This window comes from Uloborus diversus, chromosome 9, assembly GCF_026930045.1.
Source record: "Uloborus diversus isolate 005 chromosome 9, Udiv.v.3.1, whole genome shotgun sequence".
In the NCBI taxonomy this organism is placed as follows: Eukaryota; Metazoa; Arthropoda; class Arachnida; order Araneae; family Uloboridae; genus Uloborus; species Uloborus diversus.
Window position 1 is genome coordinate 110,202,877 of NC_072739.1, and position 27,131 is coordinate 110,230,007.

At 32.2% G+C, this 27,131-nt stretch overlaps 1 protein-coding gene across 2 annotated transcripts in view; it reads right to left on the reverse strand.

Moving 5' to 3' along the window:
• Positions 1-27,131, reverse strand: part of LOC129230114 (cationic amino acid transporter 2-like) — a 110,800-nt gene that overhangs the window by 38,874 nt on the left and 44,795 nt on the right. Inside the window, exons 1-5 of one of the 2 annotated variants that reach the window (XM_054864518.1) lie at positions 10,406-10,506; positions 8,689-8,839; positions 8,057-8,176; positions 5,101-5,229; positions 2,441-2,596 (exon numbers count right to left, since the gene is read on the reverse strand). In XM_054864518.1, the coding sequence (XP_054720493.1) occupies positions 2,441-2,596; positions 5,101-5,229; positions 8,057-8,176; positions 8,689-8,803 (520 nt within the window). In that variant the 5' untranslated portion in view covers positions 8,804-8,839; positions 10,406-10,506. Of the gene's footprint in view, positions 1-2,440; positions 2,597-5,100; positions 5,230-8,056; positions 8,177-8,688; positions 8,840-10,405; positions 10,507-27,131 lie in introns of those variants that run through there. The other variant, XM_054864519.1, reaches the window with a different exon arrangement.

Consider the following 27,131-nt stretch of genomic DNA (forward strand, 5'->3'; position numbering starts at 1 on the left):
TGGCATACTTACAGGTTTGGGAGCGTGTCGCGATGCATTTTCGGGAGCCCTTTGTCTGTCCCAAAACAACACATTTGGCATATGTACGTTTTTGAATTTTTTTTGAGGTCCCTATGGTTTTGGGGGCCCCTCGTAACTGAGAAATTTGCAACATGGTAAATCTGTCCAAAAACCACTCTGTGCCTCCTTACTAAACTCTCCTTCTAGATTAAATTAATCATTTTGCTCATTAATATTTTACCTTTCAAGGGTACACACTTGTGACTAAAATACTGCTTTATTCTGCTAAAGTAAACCTGGAGCCCGGCCCTGAGGCAACTGTATCGATGATTACAGAAAAAAAAAAGCTTACAAAGTTAGATAAGTCATTGTCCTGAAAAAGGTGACTATTTTAAACATAAATTGATATAATATCTCATTCTTTTCTTTTTTCTCTTTAAATGCTAAACGATTTGAATTTCGCATGTACCAGCAACAGTCAATTTGCAACATTCATTAATTCAGGTTTTGAATGAATACGTCTAATTAAAGCTCCTTAAAAAATGCTTCAATTTTTTTCTTAAACTTTTTTAAATCTCTGCACCAATTCTTTTAAAGCATTTTATTCATTTTTTACTACTGATCATTTTACATTTTATTCAGTGTTGTGTTTGTCGGTGGATTGAGGAAATTATCAAACGTTAACTACTATACTAAAAGCCGTAGTTGTGTGTTTTGAGCAAGTGAAGATACAAAAGTGACTATATATTTCTTTTCCCTCTCTCTCTCTCTTGTTCTCTATTGATAGTCAACGATTTGACGAACCACAAGCAATTTTTATTTTGATTGATATTGGAACAGGACCTTGGAAAAGAATGTGTACCCTTTAAAAGATTTTTGTTTGCCTAAATTTTTTCTGATATTTTTGCAGTCCCAATTATCCCTTATGAGGCCACACAATGCAGAATTTTACATGTATTTCTCAAAAAATTTTCTGGGGGAGAAACACGCGAACCCCTGACATTGGGGACATTCAATACCTCTCTAAGGGGGTTCACGGTTCATTCGCCTGATACCCACTTCCCTCCAAGATCAGTAAAAACAAAAAAAAAAAGAAAAGAAAAGAGACACGGGAAAAAACTTAAAAATTGAGCAAAGAAATGGGTCAGTGTGAGCCAATAGAAAAAAAATCGCACCACGAAAGAAGTCCGCTAAAGTTTATTATCATATGAAAACGAGCTCCTTTTTGAGAAAAATCGATTTTAATGTAATGCGTCTTAGCTTACATTTTTATTGTAACACACTGACACATCTTAAAAATAGGAAAAAAAAATTCTTTTGTTTCATTTGTGGTTGTCTTGCATTTTAGTAGTTAAAAATGTACCAGGCCATATATATATGTATATATATATATAACTCCAAATTAACAATTTTTGAATTGTGGTGGTGTTATATTAGATGTGTGATATCTTAAATTATATTTAATCTAATAAATTTAACAAAACAAAAGTGCCTAATACTGCAGGTGGAGGGAGAGGTTACATATGAGGCAGTGAGAAGCAATGGGATGCAAGTGGACATTTTTAAGTTTTAAGTAAAACACGTTTAAAGTTGCGGGGTTTGATAGGCTTTCAGTGAAATTTTTTTCTAAATCACGCTGTGTAACAGAATCTACCAGGGCTACTAGTACTATCTCTAGCCCCAAGACAAAAGAAAGGTTCCCATAGCATTTGTTATCTCCAAATTTTTAATTTTGCCACTTACATCCCTTTGCTTCTCACTGCTTCATATGGCTTCTGGGGCAATTTTGCATCAAACGAATTTGCAGTTAATATTTTGACTTCCAAACTTTTGTTACGCCACATAAATAAAAAGGAGTAGTTTCTGAAAATTGTATAAATTTCATATTTACACATTACAAGTTATGGACCCGTGAAACATCTGTACTAGAAATTCTACTGCTTAAAACATCAAAATACCTGTTGTCATTTTTTGTTGCTAAATTGCTCTTTAAATCTTGCTTTTCTTCTGGCAAGTGATAATTTAAAAAATAGTCTGTAATTTTTAGGAGGTCCCTAAGCTGGGCTTCTTGGGTCTAGCAATAAATCAGATCCAGAAAATGTGATCTTCACTAACTTATTGAATGCTAATCAAGAACTCCTTCAAAAATACTACTGGAAAACCATGAGACAATCAAACACTAAACATTCTTTTTTATCATCTGACCTAGAACAATGCTGCATATTTGGGGTGACTGAATGGCAAAAGAACCAAGCAAATTATTAGTGGGGGGATAGTTATTTGAGTAGGGATACTCGTTCCATTTTACAACAACTATTATGTTCATATTTGAAAATTATTACATAAAGATTTTACAGAAACCATGTCTTCAAAAAAAAAAAAAAAATGTTGAGGAAAGAAATGCAGTTAAAGTTTGATAAATTATAAAACAATACAATACCAGCTAGCAACAAGGTAATTCCAAAAGCCAAGAAATCTGGATACTCAGATACATTTGGTATATCTATAGGCATTACTTCTTTCATATGCTTTTGCATTGTACCATTAAAAAGTGAATCGATGTATCCACTATAGCCTCTAGCAACAGATGCTGTTCCTGCAATATCAAAAAATTCATTTTATGCACTTAAATTCAATAATTTCAAACATTTTAGGAATATTTAAGCAGGATCAGGATATACCAACAAAAGAAGTATGCACACATTGCTAGAAATTAATGGCAATTAGCTCTGAAAGAAAGATGAGATTTTATTTACAAGATGGTCGACACAGAAAAATACTAGAAAGAACTACTACCCCAATACCTTCAAAATAGCTACCTATACTGTCTGCCCACAGTTGCTACAGAATTGGCATAAGGCCAGCTAAGCCAAGCCTATCTGAATTGGGGGGGGGGGTGGAAAAACTTGACGCAAGCCAGCACAGATCTACATCAGGGGCGTAGCTAAGGGGGGGGTTTTGGGGACAAAACCCCCCCCGAAAAGTTAGTCTCAAAAAAAAGAGAAAAAGAAGAGAGAAGAGAAAGAAAAAAAAAGAATAGGAAAAAATTCCAAACGATTATACATATATATATATATATATTATATATATATATATATATATATATATATATATATATATATATATATATATATATATATATATATATATAAAAGAAGTAACCCCCCCCGAAAGTCGGGTCTAGCTACGCCACTGATCTACATATTGGCAGACATTGTAGTTGGGGGGGGGGGGGGGCACTGTACTAAAGGGTCCCGTGGCTTTCTGGCATAGAAATCCAGTAGGCAGTTAGGGGCAAGGTTCAAAAATATCATGACATTTTGATATATATCGGATATTTTGATATACATAGAATATTTTCGAGCACAAAGTAAAGTCTTCAAATTAGTAAATGCATCCTGAAATCACTCTTTGTTTTCAAACATTATTATTAGTACAATATGTAGACTTAAAATTAGGTAAAATATTTAATATTTCATTTCACATTTTTATCAATTTTAATGGAATTAATTCAGCATTAGCTGTTTACTTCTTAAACTTAATGTTTTTCCTCCGTTAGCTACTTTAACACAGTTACCTAATTCAGAAATTAAAAATATGCATTGTTAGTCGGTGCACAGTCATAAGACATTTTCTTTTCTTCTGACCAATGTTTAATCATTAATTAGGCACTTTTAATATGAATTAAAATTGTTAATTAACTAATAATTTTATGAATATAAAATAAAAAAGGAATATTATATTACTTTGCCATATTAATGATGTATTAATACATCATAAAAATATAGTACATAACTTTTTAGTTATTTTTAATAATACATGAACAATATTACTATGTTAATATAATTTTTATATTGGAAATACCGTAGTTGAAAAAATAAATATTGAAAACATCAAAGTATCATGATGTTTTCAAAATAAATATTGGATATATATCGTGATAAATATCGGATATATATCGTGATATATATCGACTGATAGATATTGGCAAACTATGTGTGTGGTTGGGGGCCCAGCTTATTTTTTGCAGTAAGGCCCAAAATTTAGATCCAGGCATGGATGCACATGTTCCATTCATTTCAATGTCTATGCTTATTTTAGAGGCTAACACACATCTGCAAAAGCTGGCATCCCCACAAACTAATAGCTGTGTCCATTCTTGCTTGCAAACCAGATGCTCACCTTACCATCTGATTGATGAGTAGACAGTAATTAGCTGCATTGGTTTACATCTTGACAGAATTTAAACGAGCTGATGTCTGCATCACATGACTTCCTTTTACTCCAATTTAAAGTCATTTTCCCATTATTGGCAATTTTAGTGTAATTCAATAGTTTACTCTCTAAATATCACCACCAGTGACCAAACTGAAACCAGATTTTTAAAAAAAATCGTCAAATTTGTCGCCAAATTGGCGACCAAAAGACTGCCGATATATCGCCAAGTATCCGCCAAATTATAACACCACTTGAGTATCCATCGAAATTAACAATGATTCCCCCCCCCCCCCAAAATGGGGCAACAGATCCCTTTAGAAAAACCCGAATGCAACCAAAAGGGGAGGTGCACAACTAGACCCCACTAGGAGTCTACGTACCAAATTTCAACTTTCTATGTTCTTGAGTTATGCGACATACATAAACACATCCGCACATACATACGGACGTCATGAAAAAAGTCATTGTAATTAACTCAGGGAATGTCAAAATGGATATTTTGGGTGTTTATACGTTCTTAGGCACTTATCCACGTGGGGTCGGGTTGAAAAAAAAACTCAACATTGATTCGGGGGTGAGCAAAATGGAAATTAAGGCAGAATTTCGAGTGAAAATTTTTTCGCGAATACAATACTTCCTTTTTTGTAAAAGGAAGTAAAATGCAACTACTGTTGACAGATTATTTTTATACAAAATAAATTAGTACTTAAAATTTAATTGTATAGCTTTCTTAGAGCAAACAATGATGAGTTGAGCATATATCAGTGTTTGACAAATGTTAGTAAATAGCTTCAATTTTATGCAACCCACATATTTTATGAAGTATCAACACATATTTCAGCATAGTTCTGACAACCAAATACTAAAAAATTTAATACTCACCAATAACATACTCTAATATCAAATTCCAACCAATAATAAAAGCCATCAGTTCTCCAACTGTGACATAACTGTAAACATAAGCAGAACCTGCTCTTGGTACTCTCGCTCCAAATTCAGCATAGCATAAACCTGAATTTAAAAGGAAAGAAAAAAGTAGAATTGTTTTAATACAGGAAATATAAATGATAAAGAGAAACAAGTTTTATGCATACCAATCTGACACTTTCAAGATAAGATAAAGTATTAAATTATAAAACCAAATTAATAATAACTGAAGGGTACAGGAAAAACCCCTGTCAGTCAAAAAATGTTTTCGGAAAAATGCTTTTGAATGTTCGACTGATGGGAAATTCCCCCAGTATACCTATTTTCAAACAAATATTTCAGCTGTTTTACAGGGTTTTGTACAAAAGTTGATAGATTATTCGAAAAGTGTATGTTAGAATTATTTATGTAAATTAACTCGGCACTGATGATTTTTTCTTATAACCGTAACCACACTTAACATGTTGCCTTTTTTCTGAATTCTTATCTGATGTGTTTAAGTCAATTGAAACGATGAGTAGTGTTTGAAGGTACGATAGAATGTTTTATGCTGAGAAAATAAAGACAAAACCTTTGAAACCTTGTGAATTTTACTTAATATCAACTTGAATCTTGAATTTTGAACTTCAGTTATTTCAGTATACTTCAGCAGCCACTAGAGGGCATCATACAAATACAAATGTGACAATCAATGACAAGCTCTGGGTCCAGTTAGGCTGGTCCAAGTCATTTTATTAGACCCCAATGAAGATCAACCGTTCTCTTAAAGCTTTCTACCCTCTTGCTCATTACAGCCTCTTCTGGTAGGCTGTTCCAAGTGTCCGCAACCCTACTAAAGAAGTAATTTTTCATTACGTTTCTTTGCTTCTCAGAATTGTACTACTTCCGTGAAAGAAGTTACTGTACCTTTCAACTGCTAAATGAAGACATTCAAATAAATTCAAATAAAATGCCTGTTTTATACATTGGATATTGCTGCTAAAGTTTCACTTTGTCAAAAAATCTTATTTCCCCACATATTAAAATTAAATATTGGGTAGTACTCCCAATACACTTTGAAGAATTAAATTCTACAGCCTGTATAACTCAACATAGAAATCAAAACAACATCTCAGTATCCTACTCAAATTCCAAACACATTTCTGTTTTCAGATGGAAAGGAAAATGAATGTATCAGTATGATCATTCGGTATGGATCATTTGGTGATGTCAACACATACAAAACTAAAGAGACCAGCTTTTGATCTATAAATACAGATCAAGGTTACAATAGAAAATAATTACGGTCAGAGTGTGACAAAAATTTATGATGCTAAACAAAAATGAAAGGGATTGAAAATGGGTGCTAACTGCTTAAGGTAAAAATGCATAACTCAATAAAGAAATACGTCTTTAATATTTCTTTTTTTTTTGCTTGTGCATAATTAAAAAACCTATTATCTTGGCGATTTCTAATTAATCTTATTTGTCCTCTATTCATACCTCTATATTACAAAATGCCTTTAATTCAAAAAAAAAATCATATCAGCGAAATTTGACCATAGAAAACTTTTGCTGTATTTCAGTAGCGTAGGTTTAGTAAGGAAATTAACTGAATATTCAGATTTTGAATTTCATTTATGCTTTTAAAAAAATACATTATAATGGATTTATACTAATAAACTAATTATTATTGTATAAAAGGAAGATTAAGAAATAGTTGTGGAAGGAAAAGAATAAGACGAATAGTCATTTTGCCTAATAGTTTTTCTGATGCATCTTATTTTTCGGATCCCTGAAAAGTATTTTTGTAGGTAATTTTTTCGTCAGTCTTTTTTTCTCCCTTTTTTAAATTCCCCAAATATTATTACTTCAGAATTGTCACCCTTAAATATACAATTTGAGGAACATTTGTGGTAATTTTCAAAAGTTCTTTTTCATTTTGCCCAACAGTTAATTTTTTTTATTAAAAATTATTTTAAAAAAAGAAAGAAAAATAAAAAAAAATAAAAATAAAATTTTTATCAAAGTCTGTTTGTGATTTGATAATCATCTAAGACACTGGCACAAAAATTAATGAGTTGAGGAGTTTTGCAATTTTTGAGGAGAAACTCCGCGAATTTAGGAGCTGTTTGCAACCCTGTTATTATATCTCTAAAGCTTTATGTACAGTTTTTAATGTAATTCAGGCTAGAGGTTTATTTAGGTATTGCTAATAATTAACAATTAAAAGTACAATGCAATTGAAAAAAAAAATTTTTTAATCAAATTTTAATTCTTCTTACTCATTTTCAGCACCTATAATAATCCTAGTAAAATTTTCAATCTTTTTGCATATTTATCAGGAATAAGAATTCTCTATTTCATGATATTTTACATGACTATGTAAAGGGTAAATGAATATTTTCTGACATTATTTTAACTTAATTTTTAGAATACTTATACCTTATGTTTGTAGCAACAAGACACTAAAAAGATTACCAACATTCTCTTTCTATACTATTTTACTAAAAATATTGTGTTCAAATGTTTATAATTTTGTACTATGATAATTTAACGAAACAAATGAAAGCAGTTTTTAAGAGAAGTTTGATATACTGTGCCATTAAAAAAATAAAATTTAAGCTCTAGTGAGGAAAAATAAAATACAAGAGTTACTGGCTAACTTTATGAAAACTAAAGCTAAAAAATATTTATATTATTCATAATATAAAAACTGCTCATCCTTAACATTGTTAGAAAATACACAGATATATCTTATGTTTTCACCTTCATTTATTTTATAGAAAACTTGAACTAATCTTTTCAAGCACATAAATCTAATTTCAAAAGTTAAAAAATGAACTCTGCTTTTTTTTTTTTTAAATAATAGCAACATTGTCACAAAATAAATACATTAGTCTGCTGTCATTTAAAAGAAAAATAACCATACCCGCAAACACAGATGCTACAGCAGCAATGAAAAATGATATAGTTACAGCTGGACCAGCTTTAGTGCTTGCTACCTGACCAGCAAGTACATAAATTCCCAACCCTAAAGTGCTCCCAATACCTGTAAAAAAATGAAAACAGAAATATTAAATTCAAACAAAAAATAAGAAGTTAAAATACATTTTTAAAAATTCTTCAGCATTTAGTTTTGAATTTTTTTTTTATTTTACTACATGCATTTTGAAATTTCAGTTTTAAAGAAATGAAAATATTTAATATGACCCAATACATCTTCCTTGAATACATGTATTATACATACGTATATGTGGGGTTTTGTGTTTGTCTATTTAATTACTGGTTAAGCGTACTTCTTTTGCATATTTTAAGTTGTATAGAGAACTTAGAAACAATAATACTAACAGAACACATTAAGAGTAACACAGTAAAAAATTTCTTAATGAATGCATATATTTTATTCTAACAAAAATTAATTGCACTAAGTATGTGTATCAAAAGAAACATAGTTGCAAAATAAGCATCAGAATATAAATTCATTTATAACTGAGTAATTATACATTATATATTTATGAATAAAATAGTTGATTTTAATAAACACATGAAAAGAAAACATACCTAAAGCTGTTAGATCCAAGGTTGATAAACATCTGTTTAACTTTGTTTCTTCAAGATCAACTTCTAAAGGTTTTCTTCTCATTAAAGCCTTGAAAAACTTTCCAGCTCCAGACATTTTAGAAGTTAATTCAACCCACTTGATATATGCTTTCTGTAAAATATCATTTTATGTTAATAAGAAATTGATTAAGAAAACAAACCATGAAATTGTATATTTGCATTGAAATATGTTGTCATCCTTAATTTTTTGAAAAACGTAAAAAAATATGAAATAAATGCAAAATATCTCAAAATGTAGTAGCAAAAAAGAAAAGTCTATATCTAAAAAGTACTATACCCCTCTAAGAAATTACATTAAAATAAAAGACTTTTAATTTGAATAGGAAATATCGAGTAAAATTTTTAAGGTTTATAATATACAAAGAATTTGTAGAGGAACTTAAAAGTTTATGAATAAAATTAATTTCAATGTTTCTGCACAAAATATACTTATTTATAATTGTGAATTTAGAAACAATACAGGTGCATGAGAAATTTGTATTAACACCTTTAAAAGAAATACTTATATAATATCTCGCTTTTGAAAGCAAAAATAAATGACACAAGGAAAACCATAATACAAATAATGGAAAATCTAAATATAAGAAAACTTGCATTATGTCAGAATTTTAAATACCATAACTTCTAGTTATTTTTAACACTTGTTTTTGACTGAAAAACAGTTGGAAATCAAATTTACTGTCAAACATAGTAAACACTCTGAAGTATGGAGGAGAGTAATAATTAAATTAGACAAAGTGAGGTTTCTACCTTTAATTAGAATCAAAATGTGATTTAAATTGAACGGAGATCAGATAATTCTGACACCTATTTTCAATTCTTAAAAATTTTTTTAACTGAAAATGATTACCCTGTCAAAAAAAAAAAAAAAAAAAAAAGATCTCAGCTGTAATATACATATTTCTTGTGATTCTATTCTGTGCATACAAACATGAAAAATGAGAGGGTAATAACGCTGAAATAAAATTAATAAATACTGTACAAGTTGAAGGAAAGATATTATGCTCAACAGGAAACTCGCAGGTTAAAAGAAAGAAAAGGAAAAAAATACAGTAAAATATTGAAGTGGTAAGAATTCCATTGGCTTAAAATAAATACAACAATATATAATATTAAAAACAAATAGGAAAAACAATGATTCATTAACTAAATTAAATATAATTAATTATAATGAAGATCGGGATTATTCTTGATGGAAATTAATGCAGGAAAAATATTTTTTCAGCATTTGCATCTGTTGTTAAAGTCTTAATTCAAGATCCAAATTTGGAAAACACATAAAATAGCTCAAACACATTAGCAAAGTTATTCATTAAATAGAAATGTAAATAAAATCAAGTATCGATGAGCAATATTAAAAGGCATTGCATCATCTTTCAGCAAACAGTAAACTCAGTATCATCACAGAAGAGGATTTCTTTTCTCATACGATCTCCAAAATTTAACATCAAAATCTACTTACTAGTAAAACAGCAAAGGAAAGAAACAGATTCCGGCAAACGATAAATTAAAAATCCCTAAGCACATTACTGGAAACATCTACACGCAGAACCACGTTTCCGTACGGGAAGAGATTGAGCAAAATGTTTTCCGCCAAACAATCGGAACTACAAAAGAAGGGATTGGAAAAAACGGATGAATCTCCAAATAAACTTACGCCTGAAACTTGAGAGGAATAACCACGATGATAACTGGGAGCAAATACTTCCTTGTGATTCAGATTCTCTCTTTCTGTGCTACTAGTGACGAGAGAGGCAGCGTGCAAGAGTATGCAGGAAAAGATTGCCATACGCTACGTTGGAAAGGTACGTTTTCGCCGACGCATGCGCAGACAAAATATCCGTCCGGACCGTCTCAGGAATTGCCATCTGCTGGGCTTTTTTACCGCCATTTCCGATCTCCCATTTGCCGCCTTTTCGTCTCGCTACGTTGGATGTTTAAACACGTGCCGCTCGTACACTGAGATATCTCTAATTATAATAGTGGAACAAATCAGCAGATGATATCTGGTCAAGTTCTATGTTGTGAGACGAGGGATTAAAAACAGAGGAAGAAAAAACACATACTAATGTTCTCAGTTTGTTTTCGTGAACCGAAAGTTGTTTTATTCTAATATTTTCTGAAGGAAACGAACGTAAATTATAGCAAAAACACAAACGTATAATTTAAAACAGCACAGCACTCTGGCATAATTTTGCCGCTCTCTCCCTCCCGCCCTCCCCCTTCTTCCTGCCTCCATCTGCCTCTCTTCCCTCCCGAAACTCTGTGAAAATATTAAGAAAAAGCATCAAAACGACAAGGAAAAAATTATGTAATAAAATTATTATTTGTTATCAAAAAAAAATAAGGATTGTCAAAATTATTTTACTGATACCAACCACTAAGTCTTAAAATTAATTATTTTCAATTTTAAGAAAAGGTATTTTTTTTCTATCTTGCTTCCTTTTGACAGGGCCGATGCCAAGAAGGAAGGGGGGTGCTACATCCCCTCCCCCCACTTTTTTTTTTAGAAATGGGGCCGCCAATTTCCTTTTAGCGATGCAACAAACGAAGAAAAGGAGAAACTCTTCGTTGTTTTAAAAAATTAAAATAGTAATGAGTAATTGAAATAATAGTGATAAAAAGTATTTTTTCTGTGAAATTTGAATGGAAAATAATCTTAAAATACAATTTAGGAACATCCATGATTCTCTTTTATTAAGATGTAAGGGCCGCGAAATGTACGCTTCAAACATTTTTTAATGCAAAAAAAAGTATTCGGTGCACTATTCACAAGGCCTAGGCTAGGAAACTATGGACCCGGCTCAAATTAAAGTATTGTGCATAGAGTACAATTAGCATAATGGGATGGAGGACCGACGACAAAACGTACATGCCTTGTCTCTCGGCGGACCTGGTTATACAAAACCATGCTTCATGGTTTTTCAGTTAAAAAAAAATAGATAAATTAGTAGGATGGCTTCATAGGGGCCGCCGAAACGTTTCCATATGTAATTTCTTTGATGAAAAATATTGTCCTGAAAATCGTTGCTAAGTGGAGAAAAATACATGGGTCGCCGAAATATGTTTGAAACAGAAAGAAAGAAAAAAAAACAGTTTCATGAAAAAAAAAAAGATTTAAAGTATTGTGATGATTGAAACAGAAAGAAAGAAAAAAAAAACAGTTTCATGCAAAAAGAGATTTAAAGTATTGTGATGAATACTCACACCAGAAGTTCTAAATGTTTGAACGTAAAAATCGTAAGAAAATCAAAGCTTAATCAAGAGATGCAGGAGGAACATTTAAAATAAAATGAAGTGGAATAAATAGAACCTGAGGTAGCACAGAAAATAACCACATCCGTTCAAAGTGTTAAAAGTTCTTTTTCTGGGGCCGCAACTCTTGTATTTCAAGAAAACAAAAATTTTGGGCTGAAAATTGAGAATTTTACCATGGAAAATCCAAGCAAATAATCGTGTTTGGCAAAGGAAAATTGGAAGAAAGTATTACCACAATATATTTATCAATAATTAAAGTTTAAAATGAAAATAGCGACGTAGCCAAACTGAGGGTAGAGTGGAGAACTCCAATTCCTTCTTTTTACGTCCCCAAAGCTGGTGTGGAATTGAGTTTTAAATTTTAGGTTTTGAAAAAATTCTGAGAAAACGTTCTCAAACCCCATCTTTCTTGCCCTAACGTCATTAAAGATGGCCTACACATGAGTATTTAGAACTGCAATTTCGAAACCATGAGAGTGCTCCCAATGTAATCCCCAAGAAACGCCCTCTCAATTAGTCAATCATCATTCACGGTCGAATAAATTTCGTCTTTTGGACTTTAATTTAAAAAAAAACTCCTTGAGGTTTCCCGAACCTGTCCTCCTCCTAATATTACCGAATATCCTCAAAAATTTCATTGTTAAGGTTTCAGAAAATTTTTCGGCGGAGATCTCTCAAACCCCCTACCCCCTCAACAGTATTGAAATTCACCTACGATTGCGTTAACTGAATTGTCAGTTAATAACAATTCAGTGGACTCCCAATTTCTCCACCCATTACCATTACCAAAATAATTCAAAAAATTCGTTTTCCACAGATCGGAAATTTTTCGAGAGAATACTCCCCTCTCTCTCTATCGCCAACATCATCAAAAACGTCTTAAATCTAGCTTTTAGTGCTTCAATTACGAATCATTTCTGTATACGAGCCCCTTCAGCCCCTCCCCCCTTCAGTGACGGTTGGCTTAAATTAAGTTTTCGGAGCTTTAATTTCAAGAAACTGGCGGTGCATTCAATTTCAACAAAAATGCCTGCAACCGCGTTTTTATAGCTTCAATTTCAAAAAATTTCGGAGGGATGGCGCCCGCATATCTCTTTCCCTTAATATCACCATAGATCGTCTAAAACTGCATTTTTCAAACTACAATTTTCAAATTTTTTCCCTAGGGAGAGCCCCCGGACCCCTCCCCCCCCTCTATCTATCACGATAAAAAATAATTCAGAATTGCGTTATTGCAGTTTGAAAATTTGAAAATGTATCGGGGGATGACCCCCGAGTCTCTTCCTCCCTTAACATCACAATAGATTGTCTACACCTGTGTTTTTCAACTAACAATCTTGAAAATTTCCCGGGGGAGAGCCCTCAGAACCCCTTTCCTGAACATTATCAAATATAACGCACGATGGTGTTTCGGGAACTGAAATTGGAGGGGGGGGGGGGATTATTCGGGGAGACTATCGGACCTCCTCTCCCCTTTATCTCCAACTTAAAATATAGTCTAAATCTGCGTTTTTATATCTTCAATTTCGAAAAAATGCCAGGAGGAAACCCACTGACATCCCTTAATTCTGACTGAGTGAATATTATCCTTATAATTAACTTTATATTGCTATTACTACGTAAGGTCTAGTAATATGACTATCCCTGCTGAATCAGAAGCTAAATCTTCTCTCTCTTTCTCTGCATATTGGAACATGCATTTGAAACAATTTAGGGGCCGCCAAATGCGTACCCCCCCTCCCCCCAGTTTTTTGACCTAGCGACGGTTCTTCCTTTTGAACATATCTTGCTGAAAAGGACTCAGGGATGTCCACCGGAAGAGAGGAGGGAGATAATTTGGCACAGTTTTCAGTATCATTTTTAGGGAAGGCACTCGACAGGCACGGATCTGTGTACCCGTCTGCGGGGGGGGGGGGGAGGCACGTCCTTAAGGGGCCCAACGACCCCAAAAATTGATATATATATATATATATATATATATATATATATATATAATAAAAAATTTGTACTAAGACTTATTTACTATGCAAATATACACTGCTGGCCTCTGAGTAGGAGCCCTATAGATTTTGTTGCTGGGAAACTTAAAATGTATACATCATGGCCTGGCAGCCGGGCAAATGCCCGGTGAGCCGTCTCTGTTTGGACCGCGCTGAATTTTACAATTAAATAGTACAAAAAAAAAAAAAAAAAAAAAAAAAAACTGATTTTTTTTCCTTTCCTTCTTTTTTTTAACTATTTAAATATCAATGGACATTTTATAATAATCCGGCCGAGATCTAAAAATTTTGGGCCCCCCCTGCAACAAAATCCGTTAGGCCCCTCCCCCAGATGCCAGCAGTGAAAATTTGCAACCTTATTCAGTCTTAGTGGTTGTTTTTTTTTTTTTGTTTTTTTTTTGCAATTTCTTTGTCCATTGGGACCTTTAAGGACACGGGCCCGGCCCCCACCCCCCACACACTGGGGTTATGCGGCTACACAGATCCTGGTCTGATATCCGGTGCATTTCTAAACGAATTACAAGAAAATCGCTGCAAGAAAAGTAATGGTTGTAAAATTAAAAAAAAAAAAGAGAGAACTCTACAAACTCATGATGCTGTGAGTAAGCTGTTTCAAGGTGCGCCGGTAAATTCATCGGCCGGTGCGATAACTTTGTTGCATAACTGTCCAGGACCTTCTAAGTCCCTAACAGCTGCCTCTAGTTTGTAGGGGACAACGGACACGTAAAGGCAGGGCCGTCGCCAGGGGAGGCAGCCAATTTTTATTTAGTGATGGAAAAAAAAAAAAAAAAAAAGAAAACGTTCCCAGTATTTAAAAAATTAAATAGTAATAATATAATAGCAAATGGAATTCCAGTGGCAAAAAATATTTCTTTTTCAGCAAAATTTTAAAAGAAAATGCAACCTTTGAATATGAAACAATTAAACCTTTGAATATTATTTAGGAAGTAGAAAGTGGCCCGTCGAGGTATGACGGGTGAAAATTGCTTCTACGTTTTCTTTAAGACTACAAACCCGAAACCCTTTCTACCCCCCCCCCCCCCGGAGTACGGGGGAGGGGGGAGTACCCCGGAGTTATACTTACGGTTAGGTTCAGATTGTCAATACTTATATCTTCTAATTACTTGCTCTTAAACTAGAATCTGTGAACCCATTCTCTACCTCTGTTTTTGAGATACGTCTGAAATAACTAAACGACCGCTTTATTCTTACATACGTAGTAGTATGTATGAAATGAGCGGTCAAGTGTAAAAACGTTACAAGTGTAAACTAGTATGTTGTGGCCATCACGAAACTTTCTTCTATATTTTTCTTTTTCTTTTTTTTTTTCTGATCCCTCCCCATGCTTGACGGGGAAGCAATATTCCCAACAAACACAAAATGACACATGCAAAAACTTGACGACCATCCCAATGTCTGAATTATTCGCAACTCCAACGAACTATAGGGGGCACTGAAGTCCCTGTCTAATGGCGGAATTGAAAACTAAAACAAACGCACATGGTAACGAAGAAAATGCTAAAAGTGTTGTGATTTTTGTTCGTACGTATGATTGTTTCGCTTTATTCTTTTTAAATTAATTTTCAAAGTCTTGTTGATATTCTGACCCACGTAGAAAGAAATGAGAATTCAAGAAGCATTACTAAACGTCAAACATTAATGCAAAGTACGTAGTTCGTAGTTCTAAGCAGCCATTTTCACGATGTTGAATTCGATATTTATCAATTCTTGATAAAACTAAGTAATAATTGTGGCCTGACAAGAATAACAATTAATGCTAGAAAATTTAATATGACATTACAAATTATTACCAAAAGAAGATGATACTTCTTTGCTTTGCTTTGGCTAGCGCTTGTTTTCCATTTGTAGCTGAGTTATTTCTCTTGAATTCCCGAATAGGTTAATTTAAAAATTTTCTGTTTCGATTTTTCTAATTTCTGAGTTACGATTTAATTGTGTCATGTTATGCAAATCATCAACAAAATTCTCACGGATATATGGTGGTAGTTTTCTTGTCAGTTGATTGACAATTATTTCTTTTTCCTTATCGAATTCTGTAATCTTACTACCATTTTATTCCACTCATGATAAAAATTGAAAATGGTTTAACTAAAAACGCGAAATCTCGCCAAGGCTACTTTGCTCGCACAATGCCAAAATTATAACCCTAAACAAATTTGGCGATACCTTTCAGCTGAGAATAAAAGGAATAAAGTAAATTCTTTCTCGGTTATTCATTTTGTTCTACGATAATATATTGAAGAAAATATTTTGCATACTGTCCATTCCAACTAAATGCTGCTGTAAAATATGGTAAGTTTAATTAATTTAAGATTAAAAAAACTCCCATTATTCTTACAAATTCATACAAAACAATAAAATTTTTTACCTTGTAGAACGTTATCCAAGTTTGTTAATCCAGAATTTTCGCTTTCACCTATTATTAAGGAAATAATGAAAACTAACATTATTTTGAGGAGCTCGAGAATACTACTAAGGGACGAATTAATTTCTGTAGCTGAAAGCAAACTAAGACACATCGATTGCGTTAATAAATACTCAGAACAAACTGCCTGTGTTTACGTCAACAGACACACATGGAACGCAACGTGGCAAAGTTTTAGTTGCATTCGCAGTTTTATAAATCACCGCAAGGTAGCGTATTCGAGCGCTGGAGTTCCGAATTGCAAAAGCAAAGCAAAGAGCGAAAATTGAAAGTTATTTTAAAAGCCTTGCTTGAATTAATTACAAATATTTTATTTGTTAGCAAACATAAGATGGCAACAGTTAAAAATTTTAAATCATTGAGATAATATTTCCGATCATTCCATACAATTAAAATCACGAGAAATAAGCAGACGATTAATCTATTACGATTTATCTTTCTTATTGTTGCATTAATAAAGCTATTTTTATTCGCTAAAAAATAATGATAATAAAAATAAATCAGCACCTCTTGGCGCGATTGGCGCCAAAATTGAACCAAAGCCTGTTTACATATGGATTCACATATATTCCAAATTTCAACCAGAACGTAGCATTGCTTCTTGAGATAGGGGACTCACAATGGAAAAAAAGAATGGGCGATTGCGCTACCCCCTTTTTAGCTGTTGACACCAAAATAAAATCAGCTTTTATACCCACTAAAAGCTACTTGCCGATAAATTTTTCTTTCATTCCGTTCATTATTTCTTGAGATACATCAGTCACAATTGACGACAAAAAACGTTCTATAGCTCAACCCCCGTTTGAGTTATTGACACCAAAATTGAATCAGCACCTGTTCCTGTTACTGGCAACATATGGACCAAATTTTGTTCGATTCCGCCAGTTACTTCCTGAGGAATAGCAATCACGCGTAACTCAAAAAACGTCCCATTGCTCCACCCCCCTTAGAGGAATTCGCACCAAAAATCAATGGGCACAAGTTCACATAGGGGCACATATGCGTACCAAATTTCGTTCGATTTCATGCGGTAGTTTTTGCTGTAGAGCGGCCACAAAAAACTGGTCACACACAGAAGTGACACACATACACACACACACACACATACACACACACACACAGACAGACAGACATTTTCCAAAAATAGTCGAAATGGACTCAGCACACCTCAAAACGTTCGAATCCGTCAAAATTCGAAATTCGAAAATTTGCACGAATCCAATACTTTCTTCTATATATTAGATATAGAAGAAAGTAAAAACGTAGACGGTATTTTTTTTTTTTTTTTTTTTTTTGACCTATCGACGTGCATTGAGTCTATAAGACATCGGCTGATGTCAACACAGGGCTAATGTTTCCATGAGGGCTTGACATGTCGTCCACCTGAAGCTTTTTGAGAATCTACTCCTCGGAAGATTCCTCACCTTATCCGTTTTCCTCTACATGTATGTGATTCCTATATGTGCCCATACATGTATGATGATCTATACATGTATGTTCTTAGAACTTGAACTTCAACAATTTTCTGGGGGATCACTTCCTAATTCTCCTCCGCAAGAATCGTCTGAATTTTCACTTTACACGTTCATTAACATTATACACTCTATTTTCACGCGATATCCCGTGAAAAGTTTCTCCACTTCAATCGTTATTGCTCATAAAGCCTGCATACACTGACTTGGGTGCGGGGGGTGGTGGGTAATTTATCGATAACAAACTTGTTGAAGAACTTCAATTTCGATAAACAACGCCCTCCCCCAAAAAGAGTTAACTGTCGTCTAAATTGGCGCTTTGGGAACTTCAATTGAGATATTTTGCCTAGAAACAATTTCTGTACCCTTTTCCTTCTCTTAGTGTTTCCAATGATAGCTTACACATGCGTTTTTAAGCTCTGATTTCGATAAAACTTTGGGGGAAATCTCCAAATTCTCCCTTTCGCCAACATCGGCCAAGATCATCTAAAAATAGTCTAACAATACGTTTTTGTAGCTATAATTTCGAAAATTTTCCGGGGGAGAACCCCCGCCCCCGGAACCCCCCATCATCTGCACGAATATTACACTTTTTACTATGCAAGTGTTCCTAAATTTATTCCTTTTCTCCAATTCGTAAACGCAATTATCCTAATATGAGTCCTCCTAAAACTTCCTAAATCCTCCAAAAACTCCTCCTAAAACTGGAAGCTGTATCCGCTCTCCCTTTTACACTAGAAAAAAAAGGGTGGGAAGGGCATCTCCTCTTCAAGGAGCAACTCTTAAGAGGCCGGCTGGCTAATAAATGCCAGGGCCGGTTCATGCTGTCCCATCCGCCACTGTCCAGGAACTAGTAACTTTTTGATGCAACAACAGCCAATATGATGCAGCGCCACAATGGAGTAATAGTGATCACATTTACCTAAAACCAATAATCTTTGCGGGGTTTTTTCCCCCTCTACAATCAGTATCTTTATTTGGAACTAAAACAACCAATTTTACTTGTAATTCAAGTACAGGGGAATGTGGGACGAAGTGAAATAGTTAAGATGACTGAGCTTTTTCAAAATAAACAAATTGGAAATTTGTTTTGAAAATTACAGTATACAGTGAAACTTGTGTGTAGCAATTCTTTCGAGAACAATAAACCTGTCTATAATGATATTTTCCTTGATCTTAGCAAAGTATCAGTATAAATAATCAAACTGTCTATAACGATAACCTGACTATAAGAATATTTTTTAGGTTCTAACAGTATCGTTGTAGACAGGTTTTACAGAATAAAGAAAGAACATTGTATTTTATAGTAAAACTTGCATTGAAGCATTGTTTTTTATTTTTGGCAGTAAAATTGTGGATTAAAGAAAATGTTCACCTTTTTTTCATAGGGAAAATTGAAAAATGAAATAGTTTTCGAATGAAGTATTTTCTATTCGATTCTGAAAAATATTTTCGAACAAAATAATGAGCAAATAGAAGAATAATTTAATAAATGAAAGGAACAATAAACTAATAAATAAATAAATTATTTATTAGTTTATTGTTAACTAATAAATAATTAATAATTAAACTAATAAATAATTAATTTATTAATACATATGTAAAAATAAATGAGTGAATAAAATAGGGAATGAATTAGAAAATAAGTGAAATAGTGAATTAATAAGGGAATTATTAAGTGAAGGAATATAAATAAATTAGTTAATTCATGATTTAAAATAAATAAAAATTATGATAATACTGTTAATAAATTTAGTAAATGATTGCATGAATAAACGAAATGAACAATGCATGACAAATTGTAAACTATATTAAAAATACAAATAAGCTAAATATTAAGTAAATAAATACTGCACCGAATATTAGAAGGTCCCAATTAACATTTGAAACGTTAATAGCAAGAATTTTATCATTTGATAATATTAAAATAATTTTTGACTTACAACAAAACATTAGAATTAGTAGCAATTTTTGAAAATTGCTTGTATTATCATTTGCTTTGATTTTCAGAGGTAATTATTTCTCGACTGGAATAGATTACATATGCTACTACACAGTTAAAATATAACTAGGTAAGTCGCACTAAAAACGAAGTAAATATTTCACCATTTCACTTTGCCCCGCTATTTCCTTTGCCCCACATTCCCCTATAATTAAAATAATTTGAAGTTAAGTATTTATATTTCTAATGTAATATCATGGCGGGGCACGAAAGTTAAATAGATCCAGAAAAAATAACAAACTTCCTGACCACTTTCTCAAAACTGATATTTTTGACATTTGTTGTTATCTCGCCAAGATAAAAAAAAATTTGTCTCGTTACTTTCTGATTTAAATGCTTCCAACAGAACTCCACTGGAACAACTAAACTCGTTCCCATTAAAATTAAGAATACGCGAGTGCTTTACAATTATGTTGTCGGAGAAAGACATTAATATGTAATTAGAATGCATAAGAAAACAAATTCTTTCTTGATAAGTTGAAGTTTTTCCCTCGTTCCAAAGAAGCATTAAAAAGATTCGGATCTTTGACCGAGTGAAAAGTGGTTTTGTACCCTTGCCAAGTTTAAGTCCTTGAAAAAGTAGAATGAGTTTTAGCAGACATAAGAGTTAACGTTCACTCGACATTCCTCTGTAGACAAATCATATGGAAATAGCTAGTTTGCTTTTTGAAATCGCTTCTACAAAGTAAATTAGATAGTTGCAATATCTGAAAGCAATGCAAATTATTTTTAGATTGCCTGAAATTAAAAAACCGGCTGACTGACGCATTTAAAATTCTTCGTAAAATATTTTTTACTTTCTGATCAACATCATCGTAAATTATATTATTTGCCACTTCAACTTTTATTTTTAGCCAAACGATAAAATTCGAGTGTTCACTTTTCGGGCCTGCATATTACTCTAACGTGCATACCTTTGTTCAGTGAATTTTGCTGTATTACTTTTAAGTACAAAATTCAAAATTTATTTATGCTTTTTTTTTTCTTTTTTACTTCCTTTTGCAAAAAAAGGAAGTATTGTATTCGCGAAAAAAATTTTCACTCAAAAATGGACCTTAAGTTCCATTTTACTCACCCCCGAATGAATATTGGGTTTTTTTCTAGTCGACCTTACGTGGATAAATGCCTAAGAACGTATAGACACGCGAAATATCCATAATGAAGATCCCCGATTTAATTACAACGAATTTTCTCGTGACGTCTGTATGTACGTATGTATGTGCGATGTGCGGATGTGCGTATGTATATCGCATAACTCAAAATTTTTTTAAAAAAAATATGTTTCAATTTGGCTACTGTTGGTGATATTTAGAGAGTAAACTATTGAATCACATTAAAATTTCCAGTAATGGGGAAATGACATTAAACTGGAGTAAAAGGAAGTCATGTGAAGCACACATCAGCTCGTTTTTCATTTATTTTACTACTTTTCTTTTTTTATTGTATTTCTTTCATCTTTCATCAGGGTTAACTCTACTTTTTATGTTTCGTTAAGTAATTAATTTATTCGTTTTCCATTCCATGTTATGCTGAAAAAAGTATCTTTTCCTGGAGAATTTCGTTGAAAAATATCAAGATTTTTTTTTTCTTCCTTTCTTTTTGACTAAAAGATATTGCTTTACCTTGCATACTTGAATAGTTAAAAAGGAATGCTAAATTTGTAACCTTCAATGTACGCTAACAATGCAGAGATACTGGAAAAATAATTTTTTCAATCTCATTGCTTATAATGATTATTACTTCTTTTTTTCTCCTGCTTTAAATATTATTTTTTATTTAAACTCAAACGAAAATTGAATTTAACAAAAATCTAAACTTGATATTTTATCTAACTTCAAAACTAGTTTAACTATTTTGCTGCAGTCCTTCAGTTCATAAAGAATCTTCTCCTAAGTGAACCGTTTAGAAACAAATCTACAAATTCACGTGTACCAAAACTGTACACAGAGAATAAGTAGGTCCGTAGAGCCAACGATCCAACCAAAATTGCTACTCAGGAAAACATATCGCTCCGCGGCAAGGAAAGTGACACAACTCAGGAAAAAAAAAAAAAAAAAAACAGCGTTGGAGAAAGTCAAGGTTTTTTCGTAATAGTAGTTTTAAGTGATTGAGTCTTAAGTGATATTACAGTCTTCTACCGCATTGTATACTAGCGCGATACTCGCACGACTTTGCCCGTTGTAGAAAATTAAAAGTTCATTTGGTTCGCCTGTATATTTACAAATAATGGATGATGAATTTCTCGCCAATATGGGTATTTTAATTTGCTCGCCCACCATGTTATGGTAATTTGCTCGTCCACGTTATGATAATTTACTCGTCAATATTATGGTAATTTACTCGTCTATGTTATGATAATTTGCTTGATAAAATGTTCTTAAAATTGGAATAGAAAAAGAACAAAATCGAATTTTCGAAAAATCACTTTGAGGTGCTCCCCACTATGCTACGAATTAATTTTGTGCCAAATTTCATGAAAATCGACCGAACGATCTATAGACATCCAGATATCCAGACTTTCAGCTTTATTATTAGTAGATAAGTTTCTAATGAATAATGTTTGGTAAAAAGTTTTTATTTATTTTCAGTATTTTTGATTATGTGGGCCATTGGGATCTCTTACGTCACCCGAAGAATATAGTCATGACCTTTTTTGCTGTTCATCCGCGATTTTTATTATCCTCGGCTCTTGTGCCATCCAATTTCGCAGATAATCGGGGAAGTTTTCTGTAATTAAACACCTCACATTACGCTTGTTATTCCTACTATGACGATGCAGCGATTATTTATAATTACATTTTTTCCCCTTCCCTTTTTTTTTCTTTTTTCTTTTTTTTTTACGATGTCCTAAAAAATTCTTGAACTAATGAAGTATTATTGCGCAAACCGCATAATCATACGACAATTCGCCGCTTTTCTATGATTTCTTTAAATGGGTCAAGGAGTTTTCGGACACTCTGTATGTTCTCTAGTATATAGGACTCCCAACTTCTCTTCTCAGAAACTAAGCCCTGCTTTAGTACCAAGAACTGCTGAAACACCTTCAAACGTAGAGTAATAAATAAATCGCGTCTCTTTTTCCATTTCCACAACACACATTTCTTTCCTTGTCCTTCTAAGTTTTCCATTTCCTCGTTGGAGTACAAGTAAGGTGATTAAACAGAAGAAAAATTTTCGCGGCCGCAAGTTATGCGGTTTGTAAATATGCTCTCAATCAAACTGTTTGAGAAAGCGACAGCTGTGAAATATTTCATCTTATATAGATGAATTCATTTCTTGTGAATTGATATTAATATAATTTTCTTTTTTTTTTTAAATAAACGGTGTAAAGTTTGTCAACAATGGTGATCGATTGTTCATTATTCTAGAATTCATGTTTGAAAGCTATTGCTGAAGGCTGGTTTGAAGTTTAAAGGCGTTTAAATTTCTTTTCCTGTATTGTAAAATTCTATTCAGATATTCGTATAAAATTACACTTTTTTGGCTAAAACGTTACACACATTCTGAAGTATGTGGTATCATTGTTTTAAAAACTCAAATTGTTGGAGGAACCTTGTACTATGATTGCAGCAGAATTCAAAGCGCATGCGTAAAGATCAGAGTCGGCACAGAGCAGCTAAACTTTCATTAGCGAAACAAAAACCGGCCTTTGCGGCGGAGCAGTAAAAGGTTTTGCTTTGCGACCCGTCTGTGAGACGCGCGTAGTGGGTTTGGACACCACTCAGGTTATTTCCTCACTTAGTGCAATAAAAATGTCTTGTTTGTATATTAAAATAATTAAATAACTGGTACATATTGGCTGTGAAAAAGCATAAACTTGATAAATCTATACTAATAAAATAAAACTGAAGAGTTTGTTTGTTTGAACACGCTAATTTCAGGTGGATTGAATTAAAAAAGTATTTTTGTGTTGAATAATCCATTTGTTGAGGAAGGCTATAGACTGTATAACATCACGCTATAACTAATAGGAGTGGAGCAGCAATAAATTGAAATTAAATGAATAATAATCATCATGCATTTTTTGTTGCATCAATAGCTCGAACTTTTGTTGCTCGAATAGCTCAGTAGGTGAAACCCTGGGTTAGCAACCCTAGGGTCTCAGGTTCGAACGCGAGTACGAGCGGAAGATTTTCAGCATTTATTACCGGCTGATTTAAAAATTTAATTAATCTATAAATCAAGGGTTTTCAATTATCATTCATTGTTTTTTTTTTTTTTTTTCGATTTTCTTATTTAACAGAAAACATCGATGTGGATAACGGTGTATAATTTGTTACTACATATATATCTATATCTATATATATATATATATATATATATATATATATATATATATATATATATATATATATATATATATATATATATATATATATATATATATATATATATATATATATATATATATATATATATATATATATATATATATATATATATATATATATATATATATATATATATATATATATATATATATATATATATATATATATATATATATATATATATATCAAAGCGTGCTGTATTTAAAATTATTTTTTAATACGTTGTTGTCTCATTAAAACTAGTGAAACCGAGGGGCACAGTCAAAAATAAATAAAGGAAAGTATGAATTGTTTCTCAATATTATCACTGACCCAGGTCTGGCTATGTCTGCTAGCATTGAATAATTAAAACAAGAGCTGTAAGGAATTCAAGTATTGTAACCAAATAATTTATTTCTTTTCTTTCAATTTGAAACGTGTAAAAAGAAATTATTTCTTGATCATTTAATATGTCTGAAAAATTTAAACCATAGAATAGTTAACTTGAAGTATAAGTCTACTTAGCATTAAAAAAGAGTATACTGTTCAAGAAAGTCAGATGAAAGCTTTTTGCTAATGTGTAACCTTTCTAGCAATTTCTTTGGAAGCATACAGAAAGTTCTGGTATAACATTAAGCTGAAATCAGTGAGATGTTATGGTATAATTATATTACCATAATGAAACCTTCCACAAGCGATGTGTAACTTTGCACCAGTTATATCAGTTAAGTTAATCCAGAGCAGTGGAGGCAGCTAAGCAGCCATTGATTTTATGAAGTAAGGTTACACAATTTTTTTTTACAGTGCAGGGCTGACTCAGTCTGATTTTGGGGTAAAGGAGTCGGAGTCAAAAGCTCTTAAATTTTCGGACTCGGAGTCGAAACCGGTCATTTTTCCGCCGACTCCGCATCCCTGGTTATAACATTTTAAAGTACTGCTGGAAACTAAAAGACTGCTTTTTAACGAATTTCAAATTAATTACTCATCAATCATGTAGGATAGGTTTTTGGAAAACTTTTATATAAATTTAAGCTGCCAAAGAACAAGATTTTGGAAAGTTTCATGTAACTCAGAGATAGCATTACTTGAGAAAAAATACATTTTTGTTGATTTGACATGAAATGAACCAAAAATTAACTGCGAAATGAAGGTGGAAGATTTTTATTTTCCCCCCAAATCTTTGCACACGTAACATTCCTACCAGAACCCAACTGTTCTGCTTCAGAGCCAAAATAAATAAATAAATAAATAAATAAATAAATAAAATAAAAAAATCGAAAAACATAAAATAAAAGTATTGATATATAAAGGGTTAAAAAATTCAAATTGTCTTTAGAAACATTACAGCAGAAAGAAAGTTTACCCATGTATGGGTTACATTTAAATGGTTTAAAAGGTAGACAAAGCAATTTTCGTTTAATGTTTCTTTCGTCTTATAATATCACAGCTAAAATTAACTTTGAGACAGATAAAAATTTTAATTTACTGAGGTCAATAAAAAGAGCCAAGGCAACAATTTTCTTATCGTACAAAACCTGAAAAGTACATATTCAAGGGCATCAAAATAAGCAGACGACATTTTATGTTTCTTATTATCATTATTTTATGATGTTATTTAATAAAAGAGCAGAAATATGTTTTATGTTTTACATTCCTATCCGATAAAAATACTTTTACATTGCATTATAAAGCATAAATTTTGCTGCATCACTAAAATACATAAGAAAAATTAATAAATATATTATACCAAAATATAGTATACCAAAATGAAAATGAATTAAACCATATTAAAATACGCAATACCGATTGCTTTCTGAAATATATTATGCACGATATTCTTACAAGTTTGTTTACGCGTAAATTCTTACCTAATTAAAAACTTTGTACCATTTGTCAGAAACCAAAATAAAAAAAAAAAAAAACGGCAATTTTAGATTTATGAATTCATGTCTTGGTACCAAAATGTTAAATTTGAGACTCTGCAACTATGTCATGTGTATCAGTTGTCATTATTACATTAATTATTTTTTAATTATAATTAGTTCAGCTTGTTACATTTCGTTTTAATTTGAATATTTAGAAACATATGTCCATTGTTCAAGCGTAGATTTAATTTTTGCAATTGCATTTTTACAAACCACTAATTTAGATATCCTTAAGAAAAATGATGTTTTTTTTTCTGGAAAAATTGCGTTCCGTGAGTCATAGAAAGTTAAAAGCGAAAGTCATAGAAAATCATAAAAAGTCATGGATTTCAAAACGTTCAAAATTTTTAGTTTGTCTACATTTCCTTCAAATGCTACTTTTATCAAATCTTTTACTATGTGGATGAATTTTTGCGTTCAAACACAAATTAAATTTAGCGTTTAAATTGTCCCATAATAAGGCAATTCCAGACGATTTGTAGCAAATCATAGGACTCACCTATTAACAGGAAAAGTCACAGAAAGTAAGTATTTGCGTATTGTACTGTATACTATGTAGTACAATACATACAGAGATATTTTTAATGACTCTATGTTAGTTACCTGTGAACGGTAGACACTTTTACTTTAGTAAGCACTTTTTTTTATTATTATTACTATCCACTTTGTCCAGAACTTTCTTTAATGAAAACAATGGCATGTGAGACCTACAGGGTATCTGCTATGTTTAGAGTTTTGAAATCCATGACTTTCCATGATTTTCTATGAATTCAGCTTTTATTTTGCCATGACTCACGGGATGCAATTTTTCCAGAAAAAGCATATATTTTTCATGAGGATATCGAAATTAGTGTTTTGTGAAAATAATTGCAAAAACTCTTATCTGTACTTTGGTCAAATCTTTCTAAATATTCAAATTCAGACGAAATGTAACAAGTTGAGCTACAATTACAACTAAAAAATAATTAAT